This window comes from Festucalex cinctus, chromosome 7 (genome assembly GCF_051991245.1).
Source record: "Festucalex cinctus isolate MCC-2025b chromosome 7, RoL_Fcin_1.0, whole genome shotgun sequence".
NCBI lineage: Eukaryota > Metazoa > Chordata > Actinopteri > Syngnathiformes > Syngnathidae > Festucalex > Festucalex cinctus.
The window spans coordinates 6,613,526-6,627,176 of NC_135417.1; the positions used below are offsets into that span (position 1 = coordinate 6,613,526).

General features: G+C 42.3%; 1 protein-coding gene across 17 annotated transcripts in view; it reads left to right on the top strand.

The window, feature by feature from the left end:
* Positions 1-13,651, top strand: part of syngap1b (synaptic Ras GTPase activating protein 1b) — a 73,776-nt gene that overhangs the window by 53,836 nt on the left and 6,289 nt on the right. For 8 of the 17 annotated variants that reach the window (XM_077527233.1, XM_077527234.1, XM_077527239.1 and 5 more), the window contains 6 exons: positions 30-620; positions 2,558-3,010; positions 3,559-3,717; positions 4,535-4,746; positions 9,401-9,476; positions 10,693-10,754. In XM_077527233.1, the coding sequence (XP_077383359.1) occupies positions 30-620; positions 2,558-3,010; positions 3,559-3,717; positions 4,535-4,746; positions 9,401-9,476; positions 10,693-10,754 (1,553 nt within the window). Of the gene's footprint in view, positions 1-29; positions 621-2,557; positions 3,011-3,558; positions 3,718-4,534; positions 4,747-9,400; positions 9,477-10,692; positions 10,755-12,826; positions 13,273-13,306; positions 13,355-13,651 lie in introns of those variants that run through there. The other 9 variants (XM_077527237.1, XM_077527243.1, XM_077527247.1 and 6 more) reach the window with 7 other exon arrangements.

Sequence of the window (13,651 nt, forward strand, 5' to 3'; positions counted from 1 at the left end):
GTTATGTATATGATGGACCCTCCATCCAGGACTCCCGAATGAACAGCGTGTCTCACCTGCAGTCGGTGGACATGCTCACCTCCTCCCAGGCCTCCATCGCCGGCATGGGCAGCTTCGGGGGGCTGAGCGGTGGCGGCCTGGGTTCGGGGGGCCTGAGCGGCCAGCTGCGGGCCGGCAGCAGGTTTTCGGCCGGCTCGGGCGGCTCGGGCGTGTCGGCCGGCCTACGGCTGGGCCGGATGGCCGCCGCCGCCGTCGCCGCCACCGACTCGCTGTCCCAGCAGCAGCAACAGCAGGCCGCCGCCATGCGCTACCCGCTTTCCTTCCAGAATCCGCTCTTTCACCTGGCCACGGCGGACGGGCCGCAGCAGCATCAGCGCGGTGGCCGCGCTCAGCCCCCCGCGCCGCTGCTGCTGGCCCCCGAGCCCGAGCCCTCGCACCCCAGCTACGTGCCGCAGTTCGCCCGCGGCGGCGCCTTCTCCCGCAGCGAGGACCTGTCCACCCTGCGCAGCCGCGACGCCGCCCACCTGGGCCAGCCCAGCATCATCCACTCGCACAGCTACAGCGACGACTACGGCCGGGCCGACTACGCCCGCCGCCAGATGTCCGTCGTGCACATGCAGGTGCGCGCGCCCGCCACGCCGCCGGAAACCACCGTATTCACGCCGCCACGACTTCCGGGAACTTCACTGGTGTTGACGGGGAGAAACACTCGCCATTAGAAGACCATTTCACTAATATATCTTTTGAAAAAATACTACTGCTAATAATAATATATATATATCTGGGCTGCACGATATTGGGATATCATTCGATATAGTTGCTGGATATAGTGATATTTAACATGTACCTAAGGAAATTACATGTTTGTGATCTAATAAAAGAATTACATTTTTCATGCAGCAAAATTAGTCAAATCAATATATTCTTAGTTAATTAATTGTAATTATATCTCGATTATGTTCAACTATTGGATGGCAGTGCACATTTTAGTTAGCGGCTGACTGGTCAAATTCACAAATTCAGATAAAAGCATCAAATTCTTATTGCATATCTTTGCGATATGCATATTGCATGGGCCAATATCACGATATTGATATTATTTTTATATATTGTGCAGCCCTAATATAAATACCAAATCATAGTGTTATATATTATACTAGTCCTTCTCAATTATTTGTTTTCAGGAACTACATTGTTAAGGGATGAAGCTAGCATGCTAAGATGCCAACCAATGCTGGATAGCCAATAGGCCGAGACTTTTGAGGTGGGAGGCGGCCATATTGCTCCTGCCTAGAAACGTTTCTCGCCATACCATCCATCCGATACATTTACAGGATCCAAATTGGAGAACATTTCACACAGTACTTAGTAGAAACATCATGATTTATGGTGTTTTCAATTTAATAAACTTAAACATAAAGAAGAGGACTTCAAACATTTTACAACTTGACTTAAATACATGTAGAAATTATATGATTAATGATGTTTAGTACAGGAGGAAAGTTGGATATTTTTGTAATTTTTTTCATTTTAAATTAAAGAATTCCAACTGTAATTCAACAAAACATGCCTGTGCCAAATCTAATATTGGTGTCTAAGAAACTGAGCAATAAAAGAAAAAGGGGAGACCCCCATCCAATTCTTTTTTTTTTTTTTTTTTTTTTTTTTTTTTACTTTGTAAAAAATAGTGAGCACCCCCGCACAAACCCCCCAGCCCCCACCCCATCTCCGGCCTTATACTAACTGCCTACGAGCTGTATAGGTCTCATCTGTACGTATAGTTGATATACTCAGAAATATTTCAGTATTTCAAGCCTTACTTAAGATTTCCGTAATTTCTTTACATGACAAATTCCCATTTACTTTTTTTTTTTTTTTTTTTTTTTTAGATAATTTTAACACAAACCTACCAAATAAACCTTATATGATACATATTCATAAGTCATAAATCCTCAGGTTTATCTATTTAGTATTAATAAAGTATAATTACGTTAAATGAATAATAATGAGAGTATTTAAAATACATAATGTTATAATGTTACATATTGTTTGAATTGCATTATAATCAGGTTACCTATACACGCTAAATATACTGCTATGTGAAAAACATTTATGTCCAATTTCTGAATATATTTTTTCCATTTTCCACATTTTTATTTTTGGGATGAAACTGAATGCGGACATCCCAAAAAAGTAAGAATTAAAAAAAAATAATAAAAAAAGTAATTACACTATACTTTATTAATATTAAATATATAAACCTGAAGATTATGCATTTCAAATAAATAGGCTTTCTTAGACTGATGAATATGTATCTTATAAGTTTGGTAGATTTGCATTCAAATTAAAAGTAAATGGAAATTTGTTATTTCAAAAAATGACATAAATCTTAAGTTCGGCTTGAAATATTCCTGTGAGTGTACAGTAGTCTGTTTGCGAGGTTGGAGTAACAACATGGCTGCCTTTGTGACTTCAACGGCTTGCACTTGCGCGTACGGGCTATCCAGTCACATATGCAGGTCAGTGATGCTAACGAAGTCGTTCGTGTGTCTGTCAGGATAACCTGCAGCAGCAGCAGCAAATGACGGGCCTGACCTCACAGACGGGCACCTCCCACTCCTCCCTGGCCACCACCCCTCCGTCCACCGTCCAAGCACGAGCTCCGCCCCCTCCCAGCCAACGCATCAAATCGCAGACGTCGCACCAGCTGTCGGTGAGCGCCGCCGTCGCCCCGGCGCCTGCCCCCACCAAGTCGCGGCCGCAGAGCGGAAACCTCCTGCAGTCGCCCGAGACGGCCTACGGAGGCGGCGGCCGGCAGCTGCACGGCGGAGGCGGCCGCCAGCTCTCCGTCAAGGACAACACGGCGCCGGGGCTGCCGCACCAACAGAGCTCGGTCCGCGAGTCGGGAAGTCCACAGGGGACGGGAAGCCCCACCACGCAGCAGTCGCCGCAGCAGCAGACGCAGGCACAGACGCAGCAGCATCTACTCAAGCCCAACGTCGGAAAACAGGCCAGTCGCACTTTTCATGTCAACATGGCAAAAAAAAAAATAAAATCCTCAAACAGTCCCATAAAAACTTCATCCTGGGACCAAATGTTATTTTCAGACAAACCTGCATTAAACCTCCAATGCAGTAGGTGGCAGTAGGTCAAAACAATGATGTTGCTACCACAGACAGGATGTTTATTTCCAGGACTTATTTCCGAAAAAAAAGAAAAGAAAACAAAAAAGAAAAAAAAGATGTTTATTTCCAAAAAATAGTCACACACACACACAAAAAAACATCAAACAGTTCCATAAACTTTTTTTTTGTTTGACCAAATGTTCTGATGACAAATCAGAAGTACCTGCACTAAACCTCCAATGCAGTAGGTGGCAGTAGGTGAAAACAATGATGTTGCTACCACAGATAGGGCACTTATTTCCGTGACTTATTTCCAAAAAAGAAAAGGGAAAAAAAGGATTGTTCCAATTCTTTCTCCTACGAGTTGCGGAAGCAGCTACGGCAAATCGGCAGTTCCGGTGCAGACTCCCTCTGACGCGATTTCTGGTCACAGGGGTCCCAGGCAACGGCGACGCCAGCCAACGAGAGGACGGTGGCGTGGGTGTCCAACATGCCACACCTGTCGGCCGACATCGAGAGCTCGCGCATCGATCGCGAGGACTTCAAGCTCAAGGAGTACTCCAAGAGCATGGACGAGTCGCGAATGGACAGGGTGGGTGGCGACGCTCGCTCACGTCTTACGTCAAACTGTCTTCTCGTTATCTTGCTGTTGTCAGAGCACTTGCTTTGTTTTGTGTTTTGCTTTATTTGGTGTGTTCAAACATGTTAAACTGCATTTTTGTTTGTGCTGTCAGAGCATATTTTTTGTTTCTAATGTGCTAGCTCAAGTATGCTTGACATCTATCTATCTATCTATCTATCTATCTATCTATCTATCTATCTATCTATCTATCTATCTATCTAGTTGCCTAGCTAGCTATATAGCTAGCTAGCTATCGATATCTATCTATCTATCTATCTATCTATCTATCTATCTATCTATCTATCTATCTATCTATCTATCGAGTTGTCTAACTAGCTAGCTAGCTAGCTAGCTATTAGATAGATAGATAGATAGATATCAATAGCTAGCTAGCTAGCTACCTAGCTAGCTATCGAAATCTATCCATCTAGGTAGCTAGCTAGCTATCTATTTATCTAGTTGTCTAGCTAGCTATGTAGCTAGCTAGCTATCGATAGCTATCAATCAATCTATCGATCGATCGATCTAGCTAGCTAGCTAGCCTGCTATCGATATCTATCTATCTATCTATTGATTTTTACCATTTGCAGGCAAAAATTAAGGCCTTAAAAAGAAAGCAAATGTTTGGGTAAAAAAAACAACAAAATATTAATATATAACATATATATTTTTCGAAGGCTTATTCTACCAACGATCCCACTGAGCCATTTATTGGAGCAAGCTGCAAAAATGTCAGTTTAATGTAGCCCACGTGTGTTCACGTCATTGTTGTGTGTCGATGCGGCAGGTGCGCGAGTACGAGGAGGAGATCAACTGCCTGAAGGAGCGTCTGGTGATGTCGCACAAGAAGCTGGAGGAGTACGAGCGCCGGCTGCTGACGCAGGAGCAGCAGACCAACAAGATCCTGCTGCAGTACCAAAACCGGCTGGAGGACAGCGAGCGACGCCTCCGCCAGCAGCAGTTGGAAAAGGACTCGCAAATTAAAGGCATCATCCACAGGTAAACCGTTAGAGTGGAGGGGAGGGGTCAGTGGAGGGGAGGGGAGTGGTCGGTGGTGGAGGGGGGGGGGGGTGTAGTGGCTATGCCTTCCTTCCCTCACTACGCCAAGTCATGTGACTTGCGTCACTGCACCGCCGACGAGCTCGAGCGACCTCTTCTTGGTTTTTGGTGCTCGGCTTCGTTTTGCTTTTTCGATGCGGTTCCTTTCAATATATTGCAGAACATTTTTTGTTTTATGGTTTGCTGGAGTCTAGTAGCCATTTTTTTTATGTTGCTTGTGGCGTTCATCTTCTCTTCTTTCTTTAAGGGAGCTTTTAAATTTTTCTTCAGACAAAGTTCCCCCCCCTCCCCCCAATCAAGTGTAACACCAATTTGGTGGCCTTGGTCAGAGCCGTCGGCGCTTCCTGATATCGAAGCACATTTTTTGTCTTTTGGCTGGCTTGAGTACATTTTTGTTGTTGCTTGTGAGTGAATTACAAGCTGATTTTTGATGTGCTTTAGTTTAAAAAATTTTTTTTAAATTGTTCTGTCAGTTGAGTGTTTTTTTTTTTTGTGTGTGTGGGGGGGTGTGGGGGTGTGTTCTTGTACATAATACATAGTGAGGACCAAAATACGTCTTTATCCAACAGAATGAGGACATTTTTGTGAAGTGAGGACATTTTGGCCGGTCCTCACTTTGCATGACCTCTTTTTGAAGGTCGTGACTTGGTTTTAGAGTTTAGGTTTCAATTGGGTTATGGTTGGGGTTAGGGTAAGGCTCTAGGAAATGCATTATGTCAATGGATGTCCTCACAAAGATATATGTACAAGGATGTGTGTGTGTGTGTGTGTGTGTGTATGCATGTGTGTGTGTGTGTGTGTGTGTGTGTGTGTGTGTGTGTGTGTGTGTGTGTGTGTGGGGGTGTGTGTGTGTGTGTGTAAGGGGGGTCGCTAACATTTCAGGTTTTGGGGACGCTTTTTTCTCTCTCTCTCCATTACATAAAACTTTTTTTCTCAATTCAATCTTGTCAACTTTTTCTCTCCTCTGGAAATACAATTTTACTTTTGAAAAATAACCCAAATTTTCTTTTAAAAAAAATCTGACTTTATTTTCATAAAATGAGCATTTGTCATCTCCAGTATGCAGTTTTATTCTGAATGAAATGTTTTGTAAATTTAAGGCTTACAAAAATATAATAAATAATAATACAATTTCACAGTTGAAAAATTATCATCCATTTCTCACAAAATTAAAATTAGCCTTTTTCTTAAATTAGGCGTGCATCATTTATTTATTTATTTTCCGCGTGGGACGAATACCGCAAATTGAATTTTATTTGAATTGTGATGTGAAATTTGCATTGTTGGAGTTGAAAGTTGGATCTTGTTTTTTTTTTTTTTTTGGTTTGTTTTTTTCTTGCTTCTAATTGACGGCTTCAAGTTTGTTTTGTCTTCTCCTCATGGCCTTAATCAATCCATCGTGTGTTCCGCACTACGAGACTTGATTGCATTTTTGCAGTTACACATCCAAATACGCGAGTACATATTTATCCGATCATATAACTTGTGAATGGGGAGGATGTTCATTATATAGCAGAAATTGTATTATAATTGTCCACTATAAATCCATCGGGCATATTAATATTAAGGTGTGTGCAATGCAAGAGTACCATAACAATAGGAGTGTATGAAATATGAACAAATCTATACGAGAGTGAGACTATTTCACGTTTTTAGCCACAATAATCGGCACGAGGCCGACTACAAGTTGTATGTATTTTCTTTCCAGGTGTTTTTGTGACTTGAAATGAATTTTTTAATACTGCAGATATTTCTTAAAGAGATAAAGAAGTATATCAATGATACAGATTATATATCCGCGGCGTATTAGCATCTTATTTCTGTGTCGTCAAACGCTTCCCACATTGACCACTTGAAGTGCTGAATTTATTTTTTTTCTTTCTCTGCCTGTTCATGTAACAAACGTCCGCCATATGCATCTTGTCTTTCCGACGCTCAAATGCTTGCCGATGACATTTTCTCTGTGCGTGTGCTTCTTTCTTTTTTCTTTCTATCTTTCTGTCTCTCTTTCTTTTTTGTACAAAGCAAAAGCTTGTCAACATTTCTGCAATAAAGCATCCAAACGCTCATGTTTGAAACTCCACCTGTTGCTTTCTTTCTTTTGTGTGTCCTCGCTGGAACGAATGTGTGTGCGTGACTGAAATATCAAAGCAGACCTCCGCCAAGGAAAGAACACAAATAAAAATATATATATTTTTTTTTAAAACCTCATGGCGTGCCATTCCATGCCGGTCCAGTAGGTGGCGATAATGTGGAAGACAGCGCCTTTTTCGTTTGCCTGAAGTGACCACACCTCCATTAAAAAATAAAAATTAAAAAAAAATCTGATTCTCAAATTGAATATCATATTTAAAAAAACATGAAAAACAGGATCCACTTGACTTTATGGTCCATTTCAGGTCTGATGGAGACAATTTTAATACTGAAGTGAATCGAGACCTATTTCTGTTCACACTGCGTATTGATTCATATCCAGATCCATTTCTCATTCATCACTTATGTTTACATGCCGCCAATATTCGGATTAAGGTCGAAATTCTCGTTTTTGAACGAATCGTAATAACCCATTCCTATGCGTGAGTAGACCGGGGCCAGTGTATGCACACAAATAGACCCCAAGGGTTAGTGATTGCATGTAAACGTAGTCAAAGAGGATCCACTTCTAATTCTGATCCACAATGGCAATACAACTCAAAAGTCAACCTGCACCAATTTGCATTGAAACTGGCAATGGATTTGAAACCACATCGATTGAACTGTCTGGCCCACTTGAGGTGGGAATCAGTCAGTACAAGATGAATGTGAACCGGCACCACTTTGCATTCCCACTTTGAATTGGTTTGAAACTGGATTTGGCTCTCTTTTTGCATCAATTCAATCATAAATGAGATGCATTCAATACAAGATGAAAGTCAAGCAGGATTGAAAGTGATTTGAAACAGGATCCGGTTCTCTTACTGACCCACTTGAGTTAGGAATCGGTTACTAAAAGATGATCGTGAACCAGGACCACTTTGCATTCCCGCTGTGAATTGGTTTGAAACTGGATTTGGCTCTCTTTCTGCATCACTTCAATCGTAAATGAGATGCATTCAATACAAGACAAAAGTCAAGCAGGTTTGAAAGTAATTTGAAACAGGATCCAGTTCTCTTTCTGACCCACTTGAGGTGGGAATCAGTCGGTACAAGATGAATGTGAACCAGAATCACTTTGCATTCCCACTGTAAATTGGTTTGAAAACGGAATTGGATTTCTTTCTGCTTCAGTTCAATTGTATAAATGAGATGCATTCAATACCATTTGAAAGTCGAGCAGGTTGAAAGTGATTTGAAACGGGATCCAGTTCTCTTTGGGGTGTTGAATGAGTCAAGGTTGTGTGTGGATGGGAACTCGTCCGCGAGGTGATTGCGAGACTTTCCCAGCGCCTTCTCGTGCTAACCTCCCGCTCACCCCCTTGAAATTCAAATCCTTCCCCGGCACTCTGGATTATCTCCAAGCCTGGGAAAATCTCAGAATTAGCCAGGAGAAAAAAAAAAAAAAAAAAGTGCATCCGTCAGCTTTGCAAGATCTTTGAAATGATTAAGATGAAGGATTTTTTTTTTTTTTTGCCCCACGAGTAGCAATTCCCAGGGGACGCTGTTGATCCAGCAACCCGACAGTTGCTTCTTTGATAAATATCGCAATCGCATGGCACAATTCCCCCCAATAAATCTGCCCATCTGTCGTCTTTTTTTTTTTCTCTCTGTTCTCCTTCTGTCATCTCGACCGCTTCTGCACTCTCCTACCATCAAGACACGTAACGTACAGGAATTCATGTCGGATGAAACCAAAAAAAAAAAAAAAAGGATTTGCCTGCATTATTTCAGACTCTCTAATCACAAGATAGAGATTTTTATATCACATCCGCACAAAAATGATGCCCATTGGAATGCATGGGGGGTCATAAACGTCCAAGATGCAAAAATTGGTGGGGGAGTTTGGGTTGGGCAAAACCCGTCAATAAAACATGTAAATATTGGGATTTTTTTTTTTTTTTTTAATAGGTCAATTGTCACGTATGGTCGTCAGTCAAATGAAGGCTTACGAGAGGGGTCACCAACGTGGGGTCACCAGCTAGTCCCCAAGGCCCACACGAGTCGACCGCAGGCCTGTTGTCATGGTTTGGGTTGATTTTGTTGCTTTTGTCATAGCTCAGATAAGATTTAATTTTGGTTTAGTTTAATTTTGTCCTCATGTTTCTTTTACCTCATTCAAGCCCCAAAACGTGTAAAAACGTTTTTAATACTTTGTCATTCACTCCCAAAAAACGTGTTTACACTTTTTTTTTTTTTTTTTTTTTTTTTTTTTTTTTTGTTAATGCAAGAGCATACAGGAGGCTTTGATGCAGAGTCTGACATGAAGAGGTGGTTTAAAGCAATGGCAGTTATTATAAAAATGGCCAGCAGGTGACAGCCTGTGATTCGATTCAAAATTGATTTTCGATTAAAAAATGATTTGATTGACAATGATTTCCGTTTCATTTTATAGATGAGCAAATAATCCTACCTCTCCTTGTGTTGTCCCAACCCCCTTTCCTCCCCTACTATGACCAAGACTGGTGGCCGTGGAGGATGAGATACGAGGAGGACACGTCATTGAGCCAAAAAGCACCAGGATATTCCCAGATCAGGTCTGTGCGATTCCTTCTCCTTCCCTTTTCCCAATGCGGGCTGCTTTTGTTCAATTTGCGTGTGCGTGCTCCCTGGATTTGGGCTTTTGTGGCACTGGCGATCCATGGTGGTGGTGGGCTCTTGTGCTGTTTTCCCTCTTCTCACCGCCGAGCATGACTCCGCCGGCCAACGACAGCGTGGCTGACGCGTACGCGCACATGTGATGGTTCTCCATTTCGTAGACGTTTATTTTCATTTTCGCAGGGACATCAAATGAGAAAAGGCACATTGCATTCGTGTTTGGTGAGAGCGCGCTCGAAGGCTGACTCACAAAATGGGCGTCGATTTGCCCAGGATGTGATTGCCGGGGGGCGTGGCCACATACTTGCACCTTCGCTGCACTCAAGCGCGAATGGCGAGACTTTACGGAAAAGCAAAACCTTTGCAGGGCACCCTAATGGCACCACGGTTATTTTAGTTAACTTTGCCTTCACATTGGGAGTTGATTTGAACCAGGATTCAGTTCTGCTTCAGGTGTAAATGCCAGGTGCCTCGGTCAACACAAGGATGAAAGTTAGCCTTGACCAGGTTCTGTTCACATTTGAAATTAATTTAAAACAGGATTCAGTTCTACTTCTGTAAAAGTGAACTGGGACCACTTTTCCTTCAGATTGGGAGTTGATTTGAACCAGGATCCAGTTCGGCGTCTGGTCCACTTCAGGTGTAAATGGTGCTTCGGTCAACACAAGGATGAAAGTTAGCCTTGGCCAGTTTCTGTTCACATTTGAAATGGATTTGAAACAGGATTCAGTTCCACTTCTGCAAAAGTGAACCAGGACCACTTAAGTTCCACTTCAGGTGTAAATGCCAGTTGCATTAAAAGTTGATTTCAAGCATGATCCTGTTCCATTTTGCTCCACTTCAGGCTCCGCAGTGGACCGAATGACAATTCATGGTGAAAGTCAACCTGGACCTCTTTGCGTTCATATTAGGAGTTGATTTTGATCCGGATCGAGTCGAGTGGCGTTTCTGGCATTGCATCCGTGTCTGTCCCTCTTTGTGTGTCGTTTGTTTGTGCTTTCCCGGCGAGCAAAAGCATGCGATGGCATGCTGACGTGGCGCCGCATGTTGTGTCGTGTGGTGTTGCCTTCGCCGATGACGTCATGCGTGTGCTCCTCCTCCTCGTCCTCCTCCTATTTGATCCTCTTGTTGACGAGATACGGTGATTTCTCGTAGGGGAGGCGTCAGTCCATCCTAGTGCAGCCTCGTCTCGCCCCCGTCCCGCCCCGAGTGTCCAGGTAACAACCCCAGCCGACAAACTCTCACCCGCTCGCTCTCTCTCGCTCTCTCTTTCTCTCTCGCTCGCCCTCTACATCATTCCCTGCGATTCTCCGTGTTGTGTCCCCGTCCACTCCACTCGCACACTTCCCATTCGCCCGTCCGCTCCTCTCAAAACGTCGGAATTTCCAAAGGAAAAAGATGTGCAAGACACAACTCGATGCCAACGTTTTTCACATCTGATGAGCAAAATGCGAGTCAAATGTCCAGGATTTGATGATCAGGGTTCATACGTGGTCGCCCGCCAAATCGTAAAAAGTCGCGCAGAATTAACGATTCGCCGTGAAAAATGAGGAGGGTTGTCAAGTCGTCAAAATGACTGCAAATCACACTTGCTTGCGATTATTCGATTCAGCACTCCATATCATGAAAAATGGGCAAGGTTTGCCCCGCCCCCCAAACACACACACACACACACACGCACAACATTGGCGAATGACACATGCCAAGTCATGTCCTAATATTCATTTTCACGTTCAGAAATTCAAAAAAATTAATTATGCTAAAATAATAATGTATTTCATACTAACTGAAAAAAATAATGAAATGTAATTGATACGATTTTTTTTTAATACTGTATACTACTACGTACTTTGACTACAGAAGCAACATCACTAATGGATATATTACATATTGTATTAAAATGTTTGTATATATACTAGGGCTGCACAATATTGGAAAATCATGCAATATGCGATATAGTTGCTGAGGATAGCGATATCGATATTGCGATATTTAACATTACATTTTTATCATCTAATTAAAGATTAAGATTTTTCATGCACCAAAATAAGCACATTCGATATTTTTAGTTAATTAATTGTAATGAGCTCTCGATAATGTTGAAGTATTGGATGGCGGTGCACATTTTACTTAGCAGCTGACTGGTCAAATTCAGATAAAAGCATCAAATTCCAAATGAAGCTTATTGCATGTCTTTGCGATATGCATATTGCATGGGCCAATATCGCGATATCAATAACTTTCGATATATTGTGCAACGTTAATATAAACATATTCATAAATATATTTTTATATCTTTTTTTATTTAAATATTGATATGTTCTAGTACATTTCTATGTAAAACATGAACTCATTTGCTCCCAAAAACATATAAATATGTTCTATTTTAAATGTGTGACGTGTCCTAAAGACATATTTATACGTTTTTTGTCTTTTTTTCTATGCTAGAGCATACAGAAGGCATTGATGTAGCCTCTCAACTGCAGAGAACGGGTGAACAAAATGGTAGTAATTACAAAACCGGCCAGCAGGTAGCAGCAGAGTATGAGAGATCAACCAGGGACATGTTGCAACAAGCTCTTTTTGACACTGTTTTAAACAGATTTCTGAATAATGATTAAACTTAGCTATATTCTAATGGTAATTACTGCAAAACGAAATATACGTTTTTTTTCCTGATGAAAGAATAAACTCTTAATCTTTCTTTTGGTAGGTTCCATGTTTTGGTAGCAATAGAGCACAATATTGTGTGGGCCTTGCAAAAAAATCAGTCCAAATCCAGTAAAACAGTCGGAATTGCTTCAGTCAAAATGGCCGCCAGTCAATCAATTAAAAGTTGCGTTTGCAGTTTGAAAACAGCTTGCAGAACATAACCTCGCTTGATGTCAACATTGGCGAAGCTCAGCAAAACGCTTTTTTTTGGGGACAAATTTCGGACAAAATGCTGTTCAGTGAAGTTCGCTTGCCACCGTAAACTGCTCATTTTTCAAGTCGCGAGTCAAAACAAACAACTCCTAAGTCAAGGCGTTCTTATCTCAAGGCACCACTGAAGCGAAGCGCGCCTCAAAAGCGGAGTTGCGAGTGTCAAATGAAATCGTACATTTTGCCACGTCAACCAAGTGAATGCTGGGAAATCTCCGTATCCGACCCGAACCTTTCCTGGAGCTTGTGGATGTGCTCACCTTTTCTCCCGTCTTCACCTCATTTGATGTGTGACCGTCTCTGTGTGTGTTTTTGCTGGTCATGTGATCTTCGTGTGTTGTGTGTGTGTTTTTTTCTGTACTTGTAGTCATATAAAAACGATTTTGTGCTAATAAACAAAGAGCGGCGCCCGGAACGCAGAGTGTGAAGCTCACCTGGGTAAGTTTTGGTTTTGTTTGGTTTTGTTTTTCCGGCAGGATGTCAGTAAACATTCCAAGCGAGCGAGCGAGAAAGTGGTCGTGTCTTTGTCCAGCTGCTTGAACGCCTCACCTTTAATACACACCTGTGTGTATGAACACACAATGTGTATTAAAAGCGCTATTTGTTGTATTGACAACAAAAAAATTGTTTGGTTCTGATTGAGAAGAGAAGAAAAATTTTTTTTTGCTTTTATTTGCTCTCTTGTTTTGTTGTTGTTGAAGGCGACGGTTGCGCACACACACGCCATCAGATGATTGATTGTGATGCTTGTCTTTCTCTCCGCTGTACGCAAACCAACCCCGCCCTTTTCTCCTCAACCCCCCCCCCCCGCCCCGCCTCCCTCCATCCCACACTGCTTGTGTATCAGAGACAATTCTGAAGCCGCCTTCAAGTACTTTTCCGTCTTCCTCTAAATGTAAACGACAACCGCATACTGCTTATTGATTTGTTCGGCGCTGAGCTCTGTGGGGGCAGAAAAAGTCTACACACCCCTATTCCAATGCAAGGTTTTTGTGGCAAAAACGAAACAAGATCATTTCAAAACTTTTATTGATTACTTCCAATAACTGCAACAAAACTTACCAACAAAAACAAACAAAAAATCTCTAATTATAACGAACCGGTATAAGACAACAATGGTCGACTGTTTTGCATTCTTGATTAAGAATTCACAGAATAACTCGTCAATGGATTGAGCGTCACAAGTAGCCAA